At 39.5% G+C, this 26,468-nt stretch overlaps 1 protein-coding gene across 1 annotated transcript in view; it reads left to right on the forward strand.

Annotated features, from left to right (window-relative positions):
• The window catches only part of IGF2R (insulin like growth factor 2 receptor), a gene marked incomplete in the record, with an annotated part of 598,770 nt that overhangs the window by 316,240 nt on the left and 256,062 nt on the right, over nucleotides 1-26,468 (forward strand). Inside the window, 2 exon segments of the mRNA XM_053711175.1 lie at nucleotides 1,712-1,882; nucleotides 17,944-18,078. Coding sequence (XP_053567150.1) covers nucleotides 1,712-1,882; nucleotides 17,944-18,078 — 306 coding nt within the window.

The raw sequence follows: 26,468 nt of genomic DNA on the forward strand, positions 1-26,468 counted from the left end.
AAGGTAGTTTTACGTACTAAATTAGGATTTCTTCCTAAAGTTGTTTCTGATCGGAACATTAATCAGGAGATTGTTGTTTCTTCCTTGTGTCCTAATTCTACCTCTCAGAAGGAACGGCTTTTGCACAATTTGGACGTGGTTCATGCCTTTAAGTTTTACCTGCAGGCGACTAAGGATTTTCGTCAGTCTTCTGCTTTGTTTGTGGTTTTCTCAGGAAAACGTAAGGGACAGAAAGCTACGGCTACTTCTTTCTTTTTTGATGAAAAGTATCATACGTTTTGCATATGAGACTGCTGGACAGCAGCCTCCAGAGAGAGTTACGGCTCATTCCACGAGGGCTGTTGCTTCCTCATGGGCATTCAAAAATGACGCTTCTGTGGAACAGATTTGCAAGGCTGCAACTTTGTCCTCTCTTCACACTTTTTCAAAATTCTACAAATTTGACACTTTTGGGAGAAAGGTTCTTCAAGCAATGGTGCCTTTCCGTTTAGGTTTCCTGTCTTGTCCCTCCCGTATCATCTGTGTACTCTAGCTTGGGTATTGATTCCCAATAGTTATTAGAAGATCCGTGGACTCATCGTGTCATTAAAAAGAATAGAAAATGTATGCTTACCTGATAAATGTATTTCTTTTTTGACACGAGTCCACGGCCCGCCCTGTTTTTGAAAGACAGGTTTTTGGTTATTATAAACATCAGACACCTCTGCACCTTGTTACTTCCTTTCTCTCCTTTACTTTGGTCGAATGACTGGGTTGGGAGGGAAGGGAGGTGATATTTAACAGCTTTGCTGTGGTGCACTTTGCCGCCTTCTGCTGGGCAGGAGTGGTATTCCCAATAGTAATTAGATGATCCGTGGACTCATCGTGTCAAAAAAGAAATAAATTTATCAGGTAAAAATAAATTTTCTTTTTTAAAGTTTCATTAGCTGTTTAAATATTGTCAAAATAAGTTTAAAATTGTAAAGTTTTGGTGTCTATAAAACAATGGGAGCTGCCATGTTGTAACTTAGGTTACCTTCTCTGCTGTTGCCAATTAGTTATAAATAGGTCACTAGAGTGTGCAGCCAATGGCTGGGTGGCATATAAGTGTTCTGCACTTCCATTTCTAACAGGAACTGAAAAACTCACAATTTCAGAATGGAGTGACAGGAAAAGGGGACAAAATAAATAATAAAAGTATATTGCAGAATTATTTTTAGATATGGTTTATCAATTTAGAGTGTTTACTGTCCCTTTAACTAATATCATTGTAGAAATAAATTATCAGGCTAATATTTGCTTTGAATACATTATAATGTTCTAGTTTATATTTACTGTTTAATCTCCCTGTAAGTCTTTATTTTTGGAATGCGTAATTTAATAAAAAAAAATGTATATATTGAAATGTGCAGTGAGTTCTGATGATTATGCATATGTCCCTTGTTTTATTATTGGAGACTTCTAATATGTAATTCAAGATACTTAGAACAATGTTCAATTTGCTCTCTCATGTTCATTTTCTGCGTAAACAATGTAAAATTGTGATGTTTATTAGTATAGATATATTTCCGTTCCTGTTGAGGATTATTTTAAATATAAATGTGCATTTAGGTTCAATTTTGAGACATTGGTTGTTGTCTGTTATATAAGTCTTATTCTGGACTTTAATAAAAATATTTTGTAAAAAAGGGGTCTAACAAAACTTTGAACTTTGCTTATTTCTCTGTTACAGGGAGTTGGGACACATTCACAGTGCGGTTTGTGTGTGATGATGATTTTTATCCTGGAGTGCTTTCCTTTCTACGAGAGGAAATCAACGCCGCAAAAAACATTCATGACACTTTCTTTGAGTTTAAAACTGCATTAGCATGCAGCCCAGCACCAGTGGATTGCCAAGTTACAGGTAGATATAACTAATTGTGTGTGTATATGTCTGTGTGTGTTTGTGTGTGTATGTGTGTGTGTATGTATGTATATATATATATATATATATATATATATATATATATATATATATACATATATATATATATATATGTGTGTGTGTGTGTATATATATATATATATATATATATATATATATATATATATATATATATATGTGTGTAGATAGATATAGATAGATATAGATTTTATTTTATCAATAAAATGTGGAGAGAGAGAAATAGCCTTAAATTAAAAATGTATACTATATTTTTTATATATATATATATATATATTGTGAAAAAGAAAGTACTCCCTCTATGAATTCTATAGTTTTACATATCAGGACATAACAATCATGTGGTCCTTAGCAGGTCTTAAAATTAGGTAAATACAACCTCAGATGAACAACAACACATGACATATTACACCGTGTCCTGATTTATTTAACAAAAATAAAGCCAAAATGGAGAAGCCATGTGTGACAAATTAAGTACACCTTATGATTCAATAGCAAAAGAACACCTTTAGCAGCAATATACTTGAAGTAATCATTTTCTGTATGACTTTATCAGTCTCTCACATAGTTGTGGAGGAATTTTGGCCCACTCTTTACAACGTTGCTTCAGTTTATTGAGGTTTGCAGGCATTCGTTTATGCACAGTTCTCTTAAGGTCCCACCACAGCATTTCAATCGGGTTGAGGTCTGGACTGGGCCAATGCAACACCTTGATTCTTTACTTTTTCAGCCATTATGTTGTAGATTTGCTGGTTTGCTTGGGATCATTGTCCTGTTGCAATACCCAATTTCGGCCAAGCTTTAGCTTTTGCACAGATGTCCTCACATATGACTCTAGAATACTTTGGTATACAGAGGAGTTTGACAACTTAATGACTGCAAGGTGCCCAGGTCCTGAGACTGCAAAACAAGCCCAATGCACCCCCCCTCCACCACCATGCTTAACACAGTTGGTATGAGGTGTTTGTGCTGATATGCTGTGTTAAGGTTTTCTCCAAATGTGGCACTGTGCATTATGGCCAAACATCTCCACTTTGGTCCCGTCTGTCCAAAGGACATTGTTCCAGAAGTCTTGTGGTTTGTTCAAATGCAACTTTGCAAACCTAAGCTGTGCTGCCATGTTCTTTTTTTTTTTTTTTTTTTTTTAAAAAAGTCTTTCTCCTGGCAACTCTTCCATACAAACCATACTTGTTCAGTCTTTTTGTAATTGTACTCTCACAAACTTTAACATTTAACATGCTAACTGAGACCTGTAAAGTCTGAGATGTTATTACAGGTTGTGTGTTGAGGCTAAAAAACTTGCTTTATGCTCTATACCGACACAATCCATACCGCCATCTGAGAGCAGTAGTTATGGATTTTGTGAAATAAAAATGTTTCACAAAACTCATAACTAAACTGTTACAAAGTACACTAACACCCATAAACTACCTATTAACCCCTAATCCGCTGTTCCCCAACATCGCCAACACTATAATAAAGTTATTAATCCCTAAACATCCTACGTTCCACATCGCCTCCACTAAATAAACCTATTAACCCATAAACCTCCGGCCCCCCACATCGCCGCCACTAAATAAACCTATTAACCCATAAACCTCCGGCCCCCACATCACCGCTACTAAATAAACATATTAACTCCTAAACCTCCAGCCTCCCCACATCACAAAACACTAAATTAAACTATTATTTATTAACCCCTAAACCTAACGCCCCTCTAACTTAAAATTACAATATAACTATCTTAAAATAAATAAAAACTTACCTGTGAAATGAAAATAAACCTAACATTAAACTATAAATTAACCTAACATTACTATTCTAATAAAATAAAAAAATGCTACCAATTAAAAAAATCTAAATTACATATTTTTTTAAAAAAACTTACACTACGAAAAAAATAAAAAATACTAAATTTATGCTTACCTGATAAATTTATTTATTTATTGACACGGTGAGTCCACGGATCATCATTAATTACTGTTGGGACTATCACTCGTGGCCAGCAGGAGGAGGCAAAGAGCACCACAGCAGAGCTGTTAAGTATCACTTCCCTTCCCACAAACCTCAGTCATTCGACCGAAGGAAAAGGAAAGGAAATAACACCAGGTGCAGAGGTGCCTGAGGTTTATATAAAAACACTAAAACCTGTCTGAAAAACAGGGAGGGCCGTGGACTCACCGTGTCAAGAAATAAATGATCAGGTAAGCATAAATTTTGTTTTCTTTCTAATGACACTGTGAGTCCACGGATTATCATTAATTACTGTTGGGAATCAGTACCCAAGCTAGAGGACACAGATGATACGGGAGGGACAAGACAGGTAACCTAAACAGAAGGTACCACTGCTGTAAGACCCTTTCACCCAAAAGAAACCTCAGCCGAGGCAAAAGATTAAAATTTATAGACTTTATAAAAAGTGAGCAAAGAAGGCCAAGTCGCCGCCCTACAAATCCATTCTACAGGGGGCCTCTTTTTTTGAAGGCCCCAGAAGAAAACACCGGCCTAGTGGAGTGAGCTGTAATTTTTTCAAGAGGCTGCTGTCCAGCAGGCTCATAAGCCCTACAAATAACACTTCTCAACCACAGAGAGAGAGAGAGAAGTGGCATAAGCTTTCTGGCCTTTATAACTATCCAAAAAACAACCAACAATACAGAAGACTGAAGAAAGTCCTTTGTAGCCTGTAGAAAAAATCTAAGGGACCGCACAACATCTAAGTTGTGCAACAGACAATGTTTATGAGAAAAAGGATCAGGACAGAGAGAAGGAACAACAAGTTTCTGATTAAAATCTCTGTCCAAAATAACCTTAAGAAGAAAACCAAACTTGGTACGAAGAACTGCCTTATCTGCCTGAAATACGAGATAAGGAAAACCACACTGCAAAGCTGAGAGTTCAAAAACCCTTGGAGCAGAAGAAATTAAACTTTCCAAGATAACAACTTAATATCTATGGAATGCATAGGCTCAAACGGAACTTGAAGAAAAACCTTAAGAACAAGTATCCAAAGGAACAACAGACTTAAACACAGTCCTAATTCGGACCATGACCTGATAAAAGGATTGTACTTCAAGCACGTCTGCCAGACGCTAGAGCAGCAGAATGGAAAGAGCTGAAACCTGACCCTTGCGGGTACTAACAGATAACCCCTTCTCAAGGTCTACCTGGAAAAAAAAATAAGATCCTTGAGATCCTGCCATATCCTATAGAAAATCTATCTAGAGATAGGCTTACGAGCCTGAATCGTGATCTCAAAGACTGATTAGAAAAACCAATGCTTAGTTAAAAACAAGCGTTCAATCTCCAATCATTCAGCTTCAGAGAAAGCGAAATGAGGATGGAGGACCCCTGAAACAGAAGATCCTTCCTCAGCGGAAGTTCCGCCTATCAGATCCTGCGAGGCCACGCAGGACCTAGGAGAAAACAAATGTTCTCTCCCACTTGAACCAAACGGTGACTCGCGGAAGGATAACTGAGAGGAGGATATGCCCACCTGAAGTTCCAAGAAACTGCCAGAACATCTATCAGAAAGGCTTGAGGATCTCTTGACCTCGAACCGAACTTGGGAATTTGGAGTTCTGACAAGACCCTATCAGAACCAATTCTGGTAACCCCTACGTGGTATATAACCTCAAACACTTCCGGATGGAGTTCCCACCCCCCGGGATGGGAAGTCAGTCTGTTCAGAATCCGCCTCCTAGATGTCCACCCCAAAAATGTGGATGGCAGATAGACAGCAACTGTGAGCACCCGCCCACAGAAAATTCTGAACATTTCCCTCACGACTAAGGAACTCTGAGTTCCTCCCTGAAGGTTGATGTAAGCCACAGAGGCTATGTTCTCTGACTGGAACCCGATAAACTGGATTAAAAAACAACTCAGGCCGAAACATCAGAGCATTGTAACTCGCTCTCAACTCCAAATAATGAAGGGGAGAGCAGACTTCTCCCAGGACCAAAGTCCCTGCACCTTCAATGAGTCCCAGACTCCTCCCCAGTCCAGCAGGCTGGTGGCCGCGGTCCCAAACGCCCAAGAAGGACTGCGAAGCATGTGTATTAAAACAGAAGGGTGGAAAAGTTACAAATTTCCTATATTTCCCCAAGTCATTCAAAATAATCATACATAGTCAAGAATTGTAGTTTCTTGCTATGTATTATAGGGAATCAATCCCGTATACTATAAGGGTAAGGGGGGTGCTCGCTATCCTTAGATATGTCAAAAAAGAAGAAGAGGAAAAATGGATAGTTCAGAGCACTCAGTAGTACTATATGATTCAAGCAAATAAGTATAAACCAACAGTGAGGTTTGGTTGGAATCGGTTAATAAATAAAACTTAACATTTAATAAGAAATTAATTTAAAAAAAAATAAAAAAAATTCAAGGGACACTTGCTAGTGTGTGTATATAAAAACAAGTAAAATTGTTATGAAACAAGAGAAAGCATATATGCCCAGGTAGCAACCATACAATGTGTTGTAGATAATACTGTGGGTATATCTGGCAGGGAAGCACCCAAAAATGCTCACGGATTGCACAGAATTACTAATCTAAAAAGAGGATTGACCTCAAAACAAATTATCACTAGTGCAATGCTGGAGCGCTGCAAGCCCTGTCAGAGTCCCAGCTGTAATTCAATTAGATATATTGCAATAAGGGAGTCTGTTAAGAACTCTATGTATCACCTAATAAAATGCTAATATCAGTATACCCGTAGGGTTAATATTCACTCATAGGGCAAATAAGAGTTATCAGAACAAGCCCCTATATAGCAAAAGGGGAATCCGATATGGATTCTATTAATCAACTAATAAAGTACTAACACTAATATCATCATAGTGTTAACAAACACACATAGGGCAAAGAGGAGCTTTCAAAACAGGCGCGTGTTTTGAAAGCTCCTCTTTGCCCTATGTGTGTTTGTTAACACTATGATGATATTAGTGTTAGTACTTTATTAGTTGATTAATAGAATCCATATCAGATTCCCCTTTTGCTATATAGGGGCTTGTTCTGATAACTCTTATTTGCCCTATGAGTGAATATTAACCCTATGGGTATACTGATATTAGCATTTTATTAGGTGATACATAGAGTTCTTATCAGACTCCCTTATTGCAATATATCTAATTGAATTACAGCTGGGACTCTGACAGGGCTTGCAGCGCTCCAGCATTGCACTAGTGATAATTTGTTTTGAGGTCAATCCTCTTTTTTTAGATTAGTAATTCTGTGCAATCCGTGAGCATTTTTGGGTGCTTCCCTGCCAGATATACCCACAATATTATCTACAACACATTGTTTGGTTGCTACCTGGGCATATATGCTTTGTCTTGTTTCATAACAATTTTACTTGTTTTTATATACACACACTAGCAAGTGTCCCTTGAAAATTTTATTAATTTCTTATTAAATGTTACGTTTTATTTATTAGCCGATTCCAAACAAACCTCACTGTTGGTTTATACTTATTTGCTTGAATCATATAGTACTACTGAGTGCTTCTTTTTTGACTGCGAAGCATGTGTCCTGAGACCGAAGATCCAGATAAAACCACCACGGGAAGAGACCTTTGTCAACTGAACTAGATTCTCTGAGACAAACCGGCCAGTCCCCATTCCACAGTCTGAGTATGCACAACTGCAGAGCTCTCATACTGTATAGAGCAAGGGAATGATGTCCATGGAAGCCACCATCAGACCAATCACCTCCATACACTGAGCCACTGATTGCCGAACAGTAGACTGAAGAGAGAGGCAAGCAAAAGGAATTTGGCTTTTCTGACCTCCGTCAGATTTTCAATGATAGAGAAACAATTATAGTCCCTAAGCACACTATCCTTGAAGCTGAGACAAGGAAGCTTCTTTCCATCTCCACCTTCTTGCTTGTAGAAAGATGGCGCCTGAACTAATAGGGCCTCCAGGAGGAATGCCCCTGCAATCCCGGAACTGAATTGCAGCCCCAAAAGAGAAAACACCAGGAACTGTGGCAAAGCCATAGTTGAACCACAAATGGAAAGATTTTGTCCGGAAAGACAAAACTCAGAAATCTGAGATAAATGAAAGAGAACCTAATAGTATACATCCTTAAAGTCTAGAGTCGCTATAAACTGACCCTCTTGCACCAAGAAGAATGGAGCGAATAGCCTCCATCTGGAAAGACGGCACTTTGAAAAACTTGGTCAGACATTTACTGTCTAATTAGGAGGAAAAGTTCCCTCTTTTTTCACAAACAGAATGGAAAATAAACTAAACCCTGTTCCAAAACTGGAACATTACTCCCAGGGTAAAAAATCCTTTCCACTGTCCGCTTGCAAGGTAAGCAAGTTAGCCACCTTCAAGAACGCCCTTCCTCTTATCTGGACTACAGATAATCTTTGGACGTGGAACCTGCTCCTGGAAGGAAGGAGTAGGATGCCAAAATGTAACCCTGGAATACTATATCTAAAGCCCCTTAGGAATCTAGGACATCTCGTATCCAGGATTCCAGGCATGAGAAAAACTGAGATAGACTGCCCCCCTCGGGGCAAACCCTACATGCTAATTAGTTAGCTGCGGGTTTCTTTAATTACTTCCCCCTGATCTAAGACTGACTAGGTATCCAAGAGGACTTGAACTGCTCCTGCTTGGAAGACCAAGGGGAAGCCAAAGGAAGCAGCAGAATAAAAAAGTTGCCTAACAGCCTTTCTGTCCTGGAACTCCTCATGGAGTCCTCCAAATGGAATCAAACAAGGCGCCGCACCAAAAAGATTCTGCACCTGTCCAAAAAGTCTTCCATCCTTACAAGAGCATTTATCCTTTATATGGATTGAATATCTCTGTGCCATGATATTTAAAGGAGCCAGCTTATTACTGACAGGAGATGGGGAAAGAGGAATCCTTGTCTTCTTCCATACCTGAGAAAATTCTATCACGGTCGAGAACAGAAAACATTTTCAGAGATGAAGCCTAGTATACATTAAATTTACTATTTTAACTGATTCGATAATTTTCCTCTTGCGATATTCCTTTTAAGATAGAAAAAGCGGGTAACGACACAGATACCCAAAGATATCTGGGCAGACAAGTCTGCAAGCAAATAATTCCTCCAGGAGATTTAGAGGAACCGCAGGGCACTGCATGTGACACCAGAGAAACTTGGGACGCAAAGGAGAAGATGTTCTGAACAACAACATCCAAGGAGACATAGGGCTCAGAAGTTAAAATTCTAATTTTTGCCACAGAAACCACAGTGACACCCCTGTCCTGATAATATATCATAACTGTCTGGAAAAGTATGAGTGACAGCTGAATGTTGAAACTCAAGTCATCCTAATTAGACAGGAACAGAATTTGGTTGTATTAAAAAATGCCCATCAAACAGACTTAACCCCATATAGGCTGGAGTTTTAATTAAAATATAATTAACATATAGAGGTAAATTATATTGGCATCATAAATACAAAATATAATATATATAAAATATAACATATAACATAGGATAGAGCTTCCTGACAGTGTGATTATAAGGAAACAATAACGGCAGAATAAAGCACTTATGTCTGCATTTTGTATGAACGACAGCTGAAGATCACTAACTATTAGAAGACACGCAGCAACAGCTGCGATAATACTTCTTATGTTGACATGAACGGCAGTCACCTTTTAAAAGTCTTACGACTTGCATTGTATGAGCCTTCCATAGGAATTGCGCTATCAACCCCTCGCACCGTTCTGAAGGAGACAAGGGGGCGTGGCCAACAACCGGCTCAGAAGGAGAGACGGAATGGCAATTCCCCGCCACAACTAAGGAAGGAGGCGGAACTCGCTACATGAACGGACAGAGATGAAGCGCGCAGCATAATTATCTCGCGCCTCATCCTGTCATAGCCGGCATTGAATGGACCTGCTCTAGCAGACAGATAAAGAAAGTGCAATTTAAAACACTACGCACAGTGATTATTACAAACGTAAACCCTGAAGGAAGCCCAACTCTGCACCGCTCAGCAATTAAAGAGCGTGCTCTTTCTTAGGATAGCATTCTTGCAATACTGAATAGCAGGATTAAGTACCCTAAAATAAATACAGGAGCTCAGGAAAAAACATGAGAAACAATGCACTCGGTTTCCCTCCATATTCTTGCCCAGAAATTCATTAACCCCTAATGAGCCTTATACCATAAACAGGGAATACTCTATAAAGTATTATCCCCTAGACTCCTGGTCACCAGTGCCTGCATCCTGCCTGAAATATCCTACCCCAGGATATATATACGTGTCCCAAGAATTGCAGTCTACTTTCTGAAGTGCAAGTCCCCCAAATAATAGAAGACTGAGCACTTACCTGCATCTAGCCATCCGACAGGGGGACAGCCTACCCAGCGTGAGAGGATGTCACTCTGAACAGAGGCCTGTAGAAAAAAGAAAGATAGAGTAAACTTACTTAGGCTTTCTATACCAGGGCAGCAAAATGTTAGGAAAACGCAGTGAGGCAATCCTGCCCTGACTTCAAAACAACAAAATCTTGATAGAAGAAATCTTTATCAGACACCTAATTACTTCACTTCCTCCTTGCACTAGAGGCAAAGAAAATGACTGGGGTTTGTGGGGAGGAAAGTGATACTAAACAGCTCTACTGTGGTGCTCTTTGCTGCCTCCTGCTGGCCAGGAGTGATATTCCCAACAGTAATTAATGATGATCCGTGGACTCACCGTGTCATTAGAGAGAAATCTAAAATTACAAAAAATAAACACTAAATTACAAAAAAAATAAAAAACACTAAGCTTACAAAAAATAATAAACTAAATTATCAAAAATAAAAATAATTAGACCTAATCTAATAGCCCTATAAAAATAAAAAAGCCCCCCAAAATAAAAACACCCCCTAGCCTACAATAAACTACCAATAGCCCTTAAAAGGGCCTTTCTTTCCCAAGACATGGAGAGTCTACGAGGTCATTCCAATTACTAGTGGGATATTCACTCCTGGCCAGCAGGAGGAGGCAAAGAGCAGCCCAACAGAGCTGTTAAGTGTCATTTCCATTACCCATAACCCCCAGTCATTCTCTTTGCCTCTGTCAATGGAGGATGTGAAGTTGGTGTCTGAAGAATTTTATTCCTTTTATGGGTACTTTTCCCTGCAAGCAAGGATTGGGGTTTAGCTGTGTCCATGTCAATCTCTTGAGTAAGAGTTTATGGTGGCTTTTGAGCAGTTAGAAAATGGTGAGGTTGTCCTTGCTCTGTTTTCTAACATATTTGCTACCCATGTTATAGAAAGCCAGAGTTGGTTACTCTGTTCTCTCTTTTCCTACAGGTCTCTCATAGGAGTATGTGTCCTTTCACACATGTTGAGCTGTCTTTCTGCCCGACAGCTGGATATGCAGTTAAGTGCTCTTGCCTCCTAGGTACTGGAGACTTGCACTATAGTTTTCTTCATTACATTTGATGGGACATATGTAATCCTTTAAAGGATTTTTTTTTTTTTGGGGGGGGGGGGGCGCACTGGGCCTAAGGTGGAAGGAGCTATTTCTACTCTGCCCAAGTGAACCATGATTCCTATAGAGGAAAGCTGTTCTTTTAAGGATCCCATGGACAAAAAGCTGGAGGCTTATTAATTGAAAATGTATGTTCATCAGGGTCTACAATGGCACCCTGCTGTTTGTATTGCTACAGTAACAAGCGCAGCATCTTATTGTTGTGATGGTTTGTCAAAGTTGATTTTAGAGGAGACTCCGTTAGAGGAGATCCAGGCTATCAAACTGGTCAATTTCTTTATCTCTGATGCCAACATGCTTGTGATTAGACTTGGAGCCAAGATGTCTGGCTTCACTGTTCTAGCCTGCAGAGCTCTGTGGCTCAAATCTTGGTCGGCTGATGTTGCCTCAAAGTCCAAGCTCCTGTCACTACCTTACAAGGGTAAGACCTTGTTTGGTCCTGGTCTGGCAGAGATAATTTCTGAAATTACGGGTGGAAAGGGGTCTTTTCTACTGCAAGACAAAAAGAATATAGACCTAAGGGGCGCCAAAATTCTAATTTTTGTTCCTTTCGTAACTTCAAAAGTCTAACTCTTCCTCCTCCTTAATCTGAGACTAAGTCAGCTTGAAGGATCCGCCCCCGGTCCGGGATTGTATCAAGTGGGGGGCAGACTTTCCTTGTTTCGACAAGCTTTGATACGCAATGTCCCAGACCCTTGGGCTGTGGACATAGTATCTCAGGGTAACAAAATAGAATTCAAGACTTGTCCTCCCAGGGGCAGATTTCTCCTTTCAAGATTATCTGCAGATCAGGTAAAAAGGGAGTGATTCTTAAGCTGCGTTCAGGACTTTTCCTCCCTGGTAGAGATTGTTCCAGTGCCAGTAAGGGAACAGGGTCTAGGATTCTATTTAAATCTGTTTGTGGTTCCCAAAAAAGACGAAACTTTTCGACCCTTTTTAGACCTAAAATGTCTCAACAAATTTCTCAGGGTTCCGTCCTTCAAAATGGAAACCATTCATTCCATTCTTCCTTTGGTCCAAGAGGGTCAGTTCATGACGACCATAGACCTGAAGGATGCGTATCTTCATGTTCCCTTCCACAGGGATCATTACAAGTTCCTGAGATTCGCCTTTCTAGACAAACATTTTCAGTTTGTGGCTCTTCCGTTTGGCCTTACCACAGCTCCCAGAATTTTAACAAAGGTTCTGGGGGCTCTCTTGGAAGTTGTCAGGTCTCAGGGAATTGCGGTGGCGCCTTACCTGGACGACATTGGTTCAGGCGTCATCTTTTCAACAAGCAAGCTCTCATACAGGGATCTTGTTGTCTTTTCTACGTTCCCACGGATGGAAACTGAATCTGGAGAAGAGTTCCCTTGTCCCAACTACAAGGGTGTGTTTCTTAGGGACCATCATAGACTCCCTATCTATGAAGATTTTTCTGACTGAGGGCAGAAAATCCAAACTTCTCACTTCCTGCCTCTCTCTCCAGTCTACTGTTCGTCCATCAGTGGCTCAATGTATCGAGGTAATTGGTCTGATGGTCTCTTTCATGGACATCATTCCTTTTGCTCGATTCCATCTGAGAGCTCTACAATTATGCATGCTCAGGCAATGGAACGGAGACCATTCAGATCTATCTCAGAAGATAGATCTAGATCCGTTAACAAGAGACTCTTGTGGTGGACTTCTCAGGATCATCTGTCTCAGGGCACATGTTTCCGGAGAGACTTCTGGGTGATTGTGACCATGGACGCCAGCCTGCTAGGCTGGGGAGCAGTCTGGGGCTTGTTAAAGGATCAAGGCCTGTGGACTCGGGAGGAGTCTTCTCTCCCCATAAACATCTTGAAGTTGAGAGCGATCTTCAATGCCTTGATGGCTTGGCCTCAGTTGTCCTTAGACTGGTTTATCAGATTCCAGTCGGGCAACATCACCTCAGTGGCTTACATCAACCACCAAGAAGGAGGTGGCCATGAAGGAGGTGACTTGCATCATTCAGTGGGCTGAAGCTCACGATTGTCTTCTATCGGCCACCCACATTCCAGGAGTGGACAACTGGGAGGCAGATTTTCTGAGCAGACAGACCTTTCATCACGGGGAGTGGGCTCTCCACCTGGAGGTGTTCTCCAGGGTTAACCCTCAAGTAGGGGGTGCCGGAGTTGGATCTGATGGCGTCTCGTCAGAACGCCGAGCTTCCAAGGTACGGTTCAAGGTCAAGAGATCCTCAGGCCGCCCTGGTAGATGCTCTGACGGTTCCTTGGGATTTCGGTCTAGCATACCTGTTTCGTCCTTTTGCTCTCCTTCCACAAGTCATTGCTCGTATCTAATAGGAGAGAGCGTCTGTAATTCTAATAGCTCCTGCTTGGCCTCCCAGGATATGCTTTGCAGACCTGGTGAAGATTCCATCTCTTCCACTTTGGAGGTTACCTCGGAGGAAGGACCTTCTAACTCGGGGTCCATTCCTCCAGCTAAATCTCGTTTCTCTGAAGCTGACTGCTTGGAGATTGAATACTTAGTTTTGGCGAAGCATGGTTTTTCGGAGTCAGTCATTGATACCATGCTTCAGGCTCGCAAGCCGGTTACTCGTAAAATTTACCATAAGGTATGGCGCAAACACCTATATTGGTGTGAATCAAAGGGATTTTCTTGGAGTAGGGTCAGGATTCCTAGAATTTTGTCTTTTCTCCAGGAAGGTCTGGAGAAGGGGTTGTCGGTTCTCTAAAGGGTCAGATTTCTGCACTGTGCTAGATGTTCAATCTTTTTTTCAGGCTTTGGTCAGAATCAGGCCCATGTTTAAATCTGTTGCTCCTCCTTGGAGCTTGAACCTTGTTCTTAAAGTTTTGCAGCAGGCTCCGTTTGAGCCAATGCATTCTGTAAATATAAATTTGTTATTGTGGAAAGTTTTGTTCCTTATTGCTATTTCCTCTGCTCACAGTTTCTGAGCTCTTGGCTCTACAGTGTGATCCCCTTACCTTATTTTTCATGTGGATAAGGCAGTCCTTCGTACTAAATTGGGGTTTCTCCCTAAGGTGGTTTCGGATCGAAACATTAATCAGGAAATTGTTGTTCCTTCGCTTTGTCCTAATCCTCCTTCCCATAAGGAACGTCTTTTGCATAACTTAGATGTTGTGCAAGCTCTTAAATTTTACCTACAGGCTACTAAGGATTTTCGACTATTTTCTGCCCTTTTTGTTTGTTTCACTGGGAAGCTGAAGGGTCAAAAGGCCTCTTCCACTTCTCTTTCCCTTTGGTTGAGAAGAATGATTTGTTTTGCTTATGAGACTGCTGGACAGCAGCCTCCTGAGAAAATTATGGCTCATTCTACTAGGGCTGTCTCCTCATCTTGGGCTTTGAAAAATGAAGCTTCTGTGGAACAGATTTGCTGGCAGCTATATGGACCTCTCTGCATACTTTTTCTAAATTTTACAAATTTGATACTTTTGCCTCGGCTGAGACTTCCTTTGGGGAGAGAGGTTTTTCAAGCGGTGGTGCCTTCGGTTTAGGCATGTTGTCTTGTTCTCCCTCCCTGTTCATTCCGTGTCCTCTAGCTTGGGTATTGGTTCCCACTAGTAATTGAAATAACGTTGTGGACTCTCCATGTCTTAGGAAAGAAAACAAAATTTATGCTTACCTGATACATTTCTTTCTTTCCAGACATGGAGAGTCCACGACCCCACCCTTAATTAAGACAGTATTTTTTGTTAAACCTCAGGCACCTCTACACCTTTGTGTTATCTTCTTTTTCCATTCCCCTTCGGCCGAGTGACTGGGGGTTATGGATAAGGGAAGTGACACTTAACAGCTCTGCTGGGGTGCTCTTTGCCTCCTCCTGCTGGCCAGGAGTGAATATCCCACTAGTAATTGGAATGACGCCGTGGACTCTTCTTGTTTGGAAATAAATTTATCAGGTAAGCATAAATTTTGTTTTTGTAGGGCATTGCCCTAAGTTAAACAGCTCTTTTACCTGTAAAAAAAATTACAAAGTCCCCCCAACAGTAAAACCCACCACCCAACTAACCCCCCAAAATAAAAAACCAAACCCTAGAAAAAACCTAAGCTACCCATTGCCCCTAAAGGGGCATTTGTATGGGCATTGCCCTTAAATTGGCATTCATCTCTTTTTCACTGCCCTTAAAAGGGCATTCAGCTTTTTTACAAAAACCTAAAGCCCTAATCTAAAAAAACAAAAAACCCCAAAAAATGAAAAAAACAACAAAACTAACACTAAACCCAGAGTATCTACTCACGGTTCCTGAAGTCCGGACATCCATCTTCATCCAGGAGGCGAGAAGTCTTCATCCAGACGGCGATACCTTCATCCATCTCGGGGACATCTTCTATCTTCATCCCGGCGGCTCGGAGCTATCCTGGAAACTGATCCCATCCTGCGCGGAGCGTCCTCTTCATACGGTCACCGCCGTACACTGAAGTTGAATGCAAGGTAGCCGTTTCAAAATGGCATACCTTGCATTCCTATTGGCTGATTTGATTCTTCAAATTCAAATCAGCCAATAGGATGAAAGCTTCTGAAATCCTATTGGCTGTTCAAAACAGCCAATAGGATGAGCGCTACGGAAATAGATGTTTGATTTCTATGACATTTCAGAGGTACTGATGTAGTTATTTTCATAAGCCAGTGAAATACATAATTGGCCCCCTTCAAATTTCTGGAAAGTGTATTCACCTAGCGCTTGATATACTATATGGATCATTCTTTATTGCTCAAATATAATCTACATGCTCTATTATCTTGATTCCAGATTGATGGGCAGCAACAATTGCTTCTCTAAGATCATTGCTGATGTATTTCCTGTTTGGCATTTTGTTAACACACACTTGAATGCTCCAGACCAGCAAACCGCTAACTTCGGCTTTTATAGAGGTGGTCACACTTGCTGATGATCAATTAATCAAAGGGCCCTTTGATTAGCACCACCTGGCTGCTACTTAACCTCTTAATTCCTATGGAAGCAGTAAGGGTGAACTTAGTTTTTCACACATGGCTTCTCCATTTTGGTTTTATTGTTAAATAGCTCATGACACAGTGTAATATGTCATGTGTTGTTGTTCATCTGAGGTTGTATTTACCTAATTTTAAGACCTTCTTTTTCACATGACTGTGTGTGTGTGTATGTGTATATATATATATATATATATATTTATATATTTTTATATATATATATATATATATATATATATATATATTTTTTTTTTTTTTTTTTTTTTACGATAACAAGTAAAGTTGTGGATGCGCCTCCTGACTCGGGATTATTTTTGGAGCCGGAAGAAGCCCCAGAGCCTTAGGGGTGAAACGCGCGTAGCTGGCTGAAGTGTTTGTTGGAGCAGCCCTAGCAGACACAACAATATTGAAAGCACTTGGAAGAGGAGTCAGGAGGCACATCCACAACTTTACTTGTTATCGTTAATATCAGAATCCAAGGGGGAGATGCGCACACACACTAGGCTGGAATACACCGAGTCACTTTACATCTGATAAGTGTACCTAGGAGGTGTGGCACCGCAACAGTGGGACTCCCTCAAACCGCAAGATTGACCGCCATGGCGGTAATTATGCTCACAGATGCGGCATAGAAATGATATCCTCAATGGTAACCGTGAGTAAAGTTGATTTGTGGAACTGCTACAAAAACTCCCTATGCAGCTTTAATTGCCTGAAGTGCTGTTGTTGAGTGCAATTGCTATTGTAAAGGGCGTTTGCTGTTTGCTCTATTCCCTGTCTTACATCGACCACGCTCTCCAATTTTCATATTTTACCTGATTTATTTCATCACGGGTTATATACCCTCCCTCATTGGTGCTGGTCTTTGCCATTATTAATTCCTGTGCCGTTAACAGACTAATTCAGTATTGGGACATTTATTATTGTTTTATCCTCCTTTTTTTGAGAGCTCTTATTTTTTTAATTTGGTATTGACATAATGTGCGATCTTATGCATATTGGTGTTTATTGATCTTACATTTAGTCCATAGTGCACTATGGTTAGTGGGGGTATATTTATATGTATTGCCTATGATAGCTAGATAGCTTGTCTGTTTCAATAAACGCTCTGTCTTCCCTTTTTGCTGTGAATTATGTATGATACAATTGAGTGATATTGCTAGGTCTAGTACTCCTGCCCCTGGGGAAATTAATCAATTCAGAATATTTGGGATTAGTAGTGCTGGATAGGACAGACTTTTTATTCCTTCATTCCTTTATATAAATTAAATTTATTTATTTCCTCTTGCACCAATGTCCTGTGAGTATTTAAGATACAGGCTATTGCACTAGCCCTTTATGGGGAATACTGACAATTGCTAACAACGCCCCCTTTTCTTTTATTTGTGTGTGTGTGTGTATATATATATATATATATATATATATATATATATATATATATATATATATATATATATATATATATATATATATATATATATATATATATATATATATATAAAATCTGTGTGTATGTATATGTGTGTGTGTCTTCATGTATATATATATAGAGAGAGAGAGAGACACCCCTTATTCCCCAGGATTTTCTGCTAATTTCATTTATATTTTACCCAACAGATTCTGCAGGAAATGAATATGATTTGAGCGATCTGAGCAGAGATGTTGAACCTTGGATAGCGGTTGACACAGAGAAAAGCAGAACATTTTATTTGAATGTTTGTAAACCTCTTCCTTATGTTCATGGGTGCCCAGGCAAGTTTAGAGATAGTGTGTGTGTGTATATATATATATTTACTTTTTGTATATTGCAATTTCTTTAAGTAGACCATTTCGTAGAACAAATTTTATATTTAGTATTTTTAATGCATATTATGACTTAATATGTTTTTATATGTCCATTTATTTTAATTTGAAAATATGATGCTAAGTGTGTATGTATGTATATATATATATATGTATATATATATATATATATATATATGTATGTGTGTGTGTATATATATAGATAGATACGTGTGTGTATATATATATATATATATGTTTGTGTGTGTGTGTGTGTATATATATATATATATATATATATATATATAATATATATATATATATATAAATTTTACTGTGACCGGTGCTCTCAGGCAGACTAACACTCTCAGTGGTTAGCACACTGGTGGATCTATGATACCGCTGCGTCTGAACGCAGCGGTATCATAGATCTACCAGTGTGCTAACCACTGAGAGTGTTAGTCTGCCTGAGAGCACCGGTCACAGTACGGTGCATATTCCTTCGGTTAGCCTTTTGATTTTATTCCTTCTGCTCATGATCAAACTTTATTACGCTATGTGTCGCCCTCTTTTTTACTTCTAACATTTGTTATGAAGCCCATAAAAAGCTCTGGTGCAACCAATTACCTTCAGAAGTCACATAATTAGTGAAATGATGTCCACCTGTGTGCAATATAAGTGTCACATGATCTGTCATACATATACACACCTTTTTTGAAAGGCCCCAGAGGCTGCAACACCTTAACAAGAGGCACCACTAACCAAACACTGCCATGAAGACCAAGAAACTCTCCAAACAAGTAAGGGACAATGTTGTTGAGAAGTACAAGTCAGGGTTAGGTTATTAAAAAATATCCAAGTCTTTGATGATCCCCAGGAGCACCATCAAATCTATCATAACCAAATGGAAAGAACATGGCACAACAGCAAACCTGCCAAGAGACGGCTGCCCACCAAAACTCATGGACCGGGCAAGGAGGGCATTAATCAGAGAGGCAGCACAGAGACCTAGGGTAACCCTGGAGGAGCTGCAGAGTTCCACAGCAGAGACTGGAGTATCTGTACATAGGCGACAATAAGCCGTACGCTCCATAGAGTTGGACGTTATGGCAGAGTGGCTAGAATAAAGCCATTACTTTCAGCAAAAAACAAAATGGCACGTTTTGAGTTAGCGAAAAGGCATGTGGGAGACTCCCAAAATGTATGGAGGAAGGTGCTCTGGTCTGATGAGACTAAAATTTAACTTTTCGTCCATCAAAGAAAACACTATGGCGCAAACCCAACACATCAAATCACCCAAAGATCACCATCCCCACAGTGAAACATGGTGGTGGCAGCATCATGCTGTTGGGATGTTTTTCAGCAGCCGGGACTGGGAAACTGGTCAGTGTTGAGGGAAAGATGGATGGTGCTAAATACAGGGATATTCTTGAGCAAAACCTGTACCGCTCTGTGCGTGATTTGAGGCTAGGACGGAGGTTCACCTTCCAGCAGGACAATGACCCCAAACACACTGCTAAAGCAACACTTGAGTGGTTTAAGGGGAAACATATAAATGTGTTGGAATGGCCTAGTCAAATCCCAGACCTCAATCCAATAGAAAATCTCTGGTCAGACTTAAAGATTGCTGTTAACAAGCGCAAACCATCCAACTTGAAGGAGCTGGAGCAGTTTTGCAAGGAGGAATGGGTACAAATCCCAGTGGTAAGATGTGGCAAGCTCATAGAGACTTAAGGCTGTGACACACTGCAAGGGGAGCGACGCGCAGCATGTACATGCGGCTGTGTGCGCTCAGTGTGTCCTGCCTTTTCATCTCTGAGCACTCTGCTGCGTCAGGACGCGTAGCTGAGCGCTCAGAGATGAAATATTTGAACTTCAGAAGCGATGCGACGCTGAGCGAAGCAGCTGCTTCGCCTCGCGCCGCATCGCTTGCAGTGTGTCACAGCCTTTATCCAAAGCTACTTGGAGGTGTGATTGCCGCAAAAGGTGGCTCTACAAAGTATTGACTTTAGGGGGTGAATAGTTATACACATTTACTTTTTCTGTTATTTTGTCCTATTTGTTGTTTGCTTCACAATAAAAAAGAAAAACATCTTCAAAGTTGTGGGCATGTTCTCTAAATTAAATTATGCAAATCTTTAAACAATCCATGTTAATTCCAGGTTTTGAGGCAACAAAACACGAAAAATGCCAAGTGGGGTGAATACTTTTGCAAGGCATATATATAAAGTCACTAGAATAGGCACTCCATAATCCAAAATTAATCGCCTTCCAGGGCGCAACTTTAAACAAATATCCAAATGTAGCATTGATGAAAAAAAGGCACTCACTGGTGATGTTATAAAAAATAACTTTTAATAGTATCAATTAAAATGCATAATGTTTCGAGACCATTACGTTCCCTTTGTCAAATGCCTGATATAGCATAAAATTCATGCAGAGCTATACATCAACCTCATAAAAATGTTACCTTAAATACCCCACTTGTGTAGTCTATCAACGCCGAGCCGCAAATGTGGCTCTCGTGTCATGTCCAATAGTGATGACATTATTGGCGCTCGACACGTGCCGACACGTACCCCACAGTGGTGTGAAATACACTGACAGCCCTATAGCCAATCAGGATCTACTATGCTCCTGTCATAACATGACAAGCAAATCCTCTGTCAAACGGCTATGTGAAAATGACAAGACACACAGCGCATAGACTAAATTAAAATCAAATAGTTAAAAACTTTACTTAAAATATAGTGAATATAATAATCGTGGTCCCCAGTGTAATGCCGCATCTGTAAGCATTTCTAAATGTGCATATTCGTGCAATGTTAAATACTCATGCATCAAGGAGTATGGTAAGAAAGTGATTGTGCCAGAGGTCTTAGTCAGTCAGGATATTCCAGTTACTTTAATCAGTTATTAAGACTGGAAACTAGATCGATCTACACATTGGATACCATAGCACCTAAAGGGTTGAACACAATGCTGGACTTTGGCCCATTTTACTCAGGAGATTGAAACATACATAATTGTCGTCTAGTATCCTCTCATACTATATATCAGGATTAACCCAATAGACTTTCCTGCCTATCCATTCCATTGTTGCTGCACAGCTGTCACTTGGATGAGACTGCATATTGCTTAAAACTACGGACTGTTCAAACAACTAGAATATATCAGGATTAACCCAATAGACATTACTGTATATCCATTCCATTGTTGCTTAAAATTATGGACTGTTCAAGTAACTGTATGTGTGTGTGATTATATATATATATATATATATATATATCACACACACACACACACAGTGTAGGTATGTGTATATTAAAATATATATATATATATATATATATATATATATTGGTTTGTTATCCAGGTAGCTTATCTATCTTTGATCTTTTAAATATTATATCTATCCTCTATCTTACAAATGTATTTATCTCTTGATACAATGTATTTATCTATTGATACAATGTATGGCCTGCGTCATCACATTTGGTCTCAGGGTAGACAGAGATGTGAGCTGCCCATATATGTTCAGAGCAGTCATACTGGTCTAATAGTTATCCCATCTATCTAAATGTTTGTAGTTAGTGCAGCCCTATCCCAGCTCATATCCATCATTCTTATTTCTGCAAAGAAGTTTGGATTAACCCCTTATATATACTGGGGATGTGTTACTAATGGCAGACCATTGTAACCCAATTTGATTTTGATTTTAATTCTTGACATGTTCAACTCTAGGGAAAATATATTCATTATATCCCGTTTTAAAATACTCTAGAACAGCGGTCGCCAACCAGTGGTCCATGGACCACTGGTGGTCCACGAGAAGATGTTGGTGGTCCTTGACACCATCAAGCAGGAATTAATGTCCTCTGATGGTGTCACCCCCGTCGTGTCACAACTCCCTACAGTGCCTGGCTGGACATCAGTGAAAACCGACGGAGGAGTTAAATTACAATCTCCCTTCCATTCTAAAGCCAGCAGAGTTTGGTATAGTCTTGGCTTGAAATAGTGGAATTTAAAGTATATTAAAAAAGAAAATTAATTTATTTTCTTCCCTTTACCTGTCTTTGTAGTAGTTTTCCTAATTCCTTCAGATTGACTTACATCACTGTTTGTCTTCCTCCCCTCCATCTTCTTTTTTTTTTATTAAATAATTATTTCTTTCATGTAATTAGCAAGAGTCCATGAGCTAGTGACGTATGGGATATACATTCCTACCAGGAGGGGCAAAGTTTCCCAAACCTCAAAATGCCTATAAATACACCCCTCACCACACCCACAATTCAGTTTTACAAACTTTGCCTCCGATGGAGGTGGTGAAGTAAGTTTGTGCTAGATTCTACGTTGATATGCGCTCCGCAGCAAGTTGGAGCCCGGTTTTCCTCTCAGCGTGCAGTGAATGTCAGAGGGATGTGAGGAGAGTATTGCCTATTTGAATGCAGTGATCTCCTTCTAAGGGGTCTATTTCATAGGTTCTCTGTTATCGGTCGTAGAGATTCATCTCTTACCTCCCTTTTCAGATCGACGATATACTCTTATATATACCATTACCTCTGCTGATTCTCGTTTCAGTACTGGTTTGGCTATCTGCTATATGTAGATGAGTGTCCTGGGGTAAGTAAGTCTTATTTTCTGTGACACTCCAAGCTATGGTTGGGCACTTTGTTTATAAAGTTCTAAATATATGTATTCAAACATTTATTTGCCTTGACTCAGAATGTTCAACTTTCCTTATTTTCAGACAGTCAGTTTCATATTTGGGATAATGCATTTTGATTTGACCATTTTTTCTTACCTTAAAATTTGACTTTTTCCCTGTGGGCTGTTAGGCTCGCGGGGGCTGAAAATGCTTCATTTTATTGCGTCATTCTTGGCGCGGACTTTTTTGGCGCAAAAATTCTATTTCCGTTTCCGGCGTCATACGTGTCGCCGGAAGTTGCGTCATTCTTTGACGTTATTTCGCGCCAAAAATGTCGGCGTTCCGGATGTGGCGTCATTTTTGGCGCCAAAAAGCATTTAGGCGCCAAATAATGTGGGCGTCTTATTTGGCGCGAAAAAATATGGGCGTCACTTTTGTCTCCACATTATTTAAGTCTCATTTTTTATTGCTTCTGGTTGCTAGAAGCTTGTTCTTTGGCATTCTTTCCCATTCCTGAAACTGTCATTTAAGGAATTTGATCAATTTTGCTTTATATGTTGTTTTTTCTCTTACATATTGCAAGATGTCTCACGTTGCATCTGAGCCAGAAGATACTACAGGAAAATCGCTGTCAAGTGCTGAATCTACCAAAGCTAAGTGTATCTGCTGTAAACTTTTGGTAGCTATTTCTCCAGCTGTTGTTTGTATTGATTGTCATGACAAACTTGTTAAAGCAGATAATATTTCCTTTAGTAAAGTACCATTGCCTGTTGCAGTTCCCTCAACATCTAAGGTGCAGAATGTTCCTGATAATATAAGAGATTTTGTTTCTGAATCCATAAATAAGGCTATGTCTGTTATTTCTCCTTCTAGTAAACGTAAAAAATCTTTTAAAACTTCTCTCCCTACAGATGAATTTTTAAATGAACATCATCATTCTGATTCTGATGACTCCTCTGGTTCAGAGGATTCTGTCTCTGAGGTTGATGCTGATAAATCTTCATATTTATTTAAAATGGAATTTATTCGTTCTTTACTTAAAGAAGTTCTAATTGCTTTAGAAATAGAGGATTCTGGTCCTCTTGATACTAATTCTAAACGTTTAGATAAGGTATTTAAAGCTCCTGTGGTTATTCCAGAAGTTTTTCCTGTTCCTAATGCTATTTCTGCAGTAATTTCCAAAGAATGGGATAATTTGGGTAATTCATTTACTCCTTCTAAACGTTTTAAGCAATTATATCCTGTGCCGTCTGACAGATTAGAATTTTGGGACAAGATCCCTAAAGTTGATGGGGCTATTTCTACCCTTGCTAAACGTACTACTATTCCTACGTCAGATGGTACTTCGTTTAAGGATCCTCTAGATAGGAAAATTGAGTCCTTTCTAAGAAAAGCTTATCTGTGTTCAGGTAATCTTCTTAGACCTGCTATATCTTTGGCTGATGTTGCTGCAGCTTCAACTTTTTGGTTGGAAACTTTAGCGCAACAAGTAACACATCGTGATTCTCATGATATTATTATTCTTCTTCAGCATGCTAATAATTTTATCTGTGATGCCATTTTTGATATTATCAGAGTTGATGTCAGGTTTATGTCTCTAGCTATTTTAGCTAGAAGAGCTTTATGGCTTAAAACTTGGAATGCTGATATGGCTTCTAAATCAACTTTACTTTCCATTTCTTTCCAGGGTAACAAATTATTAAGTCAATTTCTCCTCCTTGGAGTTTGAATTTGGTTCTGGGAGCTCTTCAAGCTCCTCCGTTTGAACCTATGCATTCATTGGACATTAAATTACTTTCTTTGAAAGTTTTGTTCCTTTTGGCCATCTCTTCTGCTAGAAGAGTTTCTGAATTATCTGCTCTTTCTTGTGAGTCTCCTTTTCTGATTTTTCATCAGGATAAGGCGGTGTTGCGAACTTCTTTTGAATTTTTACCTAAAGTTGTGAATTCCAACAACATTAGTAGAGAAATTGTGGTTCCTTCATTATGTCCTAATCCTAAGAATTCTAAGGAGAAATCGTTGCATTCTTTGGATGTTGTTAGAGCTTTGAAATATTATGTTGAAGCTACGAAATCTTTCCGTAAGACTTCTAGTCTATTTGTTATCTTTTCCGGTTCTAGGAAAGGCCAGAAAGCTTCTGCCATTTCTTTGGCATCTTGGTTGAAATCTTTAATTCATCTTGCCTATGTTGAGTCGGGTAAAATTCCGCCTCAGAGAATTACAGCTCATTCTACTAGGTCAGTATCTACTTCCTGGGCGTTTAGGAATGAAGCTTCGGTTGACCAGATCTGCAAAGCAGCAACTTGGTCCTCTTTGCATACTTTTACTAAATTCTACCATTTTGATGTATTTTCTTCTTCTGAAGCAGTTTTTGGTAGAAAAGTACTTCAGGCAGCGGTTTCAGTTTGAATCTTCTGCTTCTGTTTTTCGTTAAACTTTATTTTGGGTGTGGATTATTTTCAGCAGGAATTGGCTGTCTTTATTTTATCCCTCCCTCTCTAGTGACTCTTGTGTGGAAAGATCCACATCTTGGGTAGTCATTATCCCATACGTCACTAGCTCATGGACTCTTGTTAATTACATGAAAGAAAACATAATTTATGTAAGAACTTACCTGATAAATTCATTTCTTTCATATTAGCAAGAGTCCATGAGGCCCGCCCTTTTTTTGTGGTGGTTATGATTTTGTATAAAGCACAATTATTCCAATTCCTTATTTTATATGCTTTCGCACTTTTTTATCACCCCACTTCTTGGCTATTCGTTAAACTGAATTGTGGGTGTGGTGAGGGGTGTATTTATAGGCATTTTGAGGTTTGGGAAACTTTGCCCCTCCTGGTAGGAATGTATATCCCATACGTCACTAGCTCATGGACTCTTGCTAATATGAAAGAAATGAATTTATCAGGTAAGTTCTTACATAAATTATGTTTTTTCATTCTAATAATTTTATTCCACCTGAATTCCAGTAATTGGCATCCAGCAGATCAGCCATATCCCACCAGTATTATAGTAATTGCCAGAAATATCAGTCGTGGTTAGCTCACATCCATTTTGAGAGCTTTCTGATATAAATTTAATTTATGACTCCTATATATGTCTATGATCATACGTAATTTTGAATAATTCCTAACTGGGGAGGTAACTTGGAAGTCTTGAGGTCCTTTTAAACATTCTTTTTTCCCCACTTTCTGCCTCTCTGTTTCCAGCTCAAAAGTTGGCACTCACCTTCATCTGTCATTTGGAAGTATTCTCTCAGTTCTGTCATTTAATTAGTTCATTCCAAAAAATAATTCTTAAAAATGTGTAAATATATACATAATGTAAACTTAGCTATGGTTATACTAGTTATGTGCAGTATGTGTGTATATGTATACATATATATGTGTGTGTGTGTGTGTGTGTATATATATATATATATATATATATATATATTTCTCTTGTTAAGTGTATCCAGTCCACGGATCATCCATTACTTGTGGGATATATTCCCTTCCCAACAGGAAGTTGCAAGAGGATCACCCAGCAGAGCTGCTATATAGCTCCTCCCCTCACATGTCATATCCAGTCATTCTCTTGCAACCCTCAACATAGATAGGAGGTCGTGAGAGGACTGTGGTGTTTTATACTTAGTTTATTTCTTCAATCAAAAGTTTGTTATTTTTAAATGGCACCGGAGTGTGCTGTTTTTTCTCAGGCAGTATTTGGAAGA

Source organism: Bombina bombina, chromosome 4, assembly GCF_027579735.1.
Source record: "Bombina bombina isolate aBomBom1 chromosome 4, aBomBom1.pri, whole genome shotgun sequence".
In the NCBI taxonomy this organism is placed as follows: domain Eukaryota; kingdom Metazoa; phylum Chordata; class Amphibia; order Anura; family Bombinatoridae; genus Bombina; species Bombina bombina.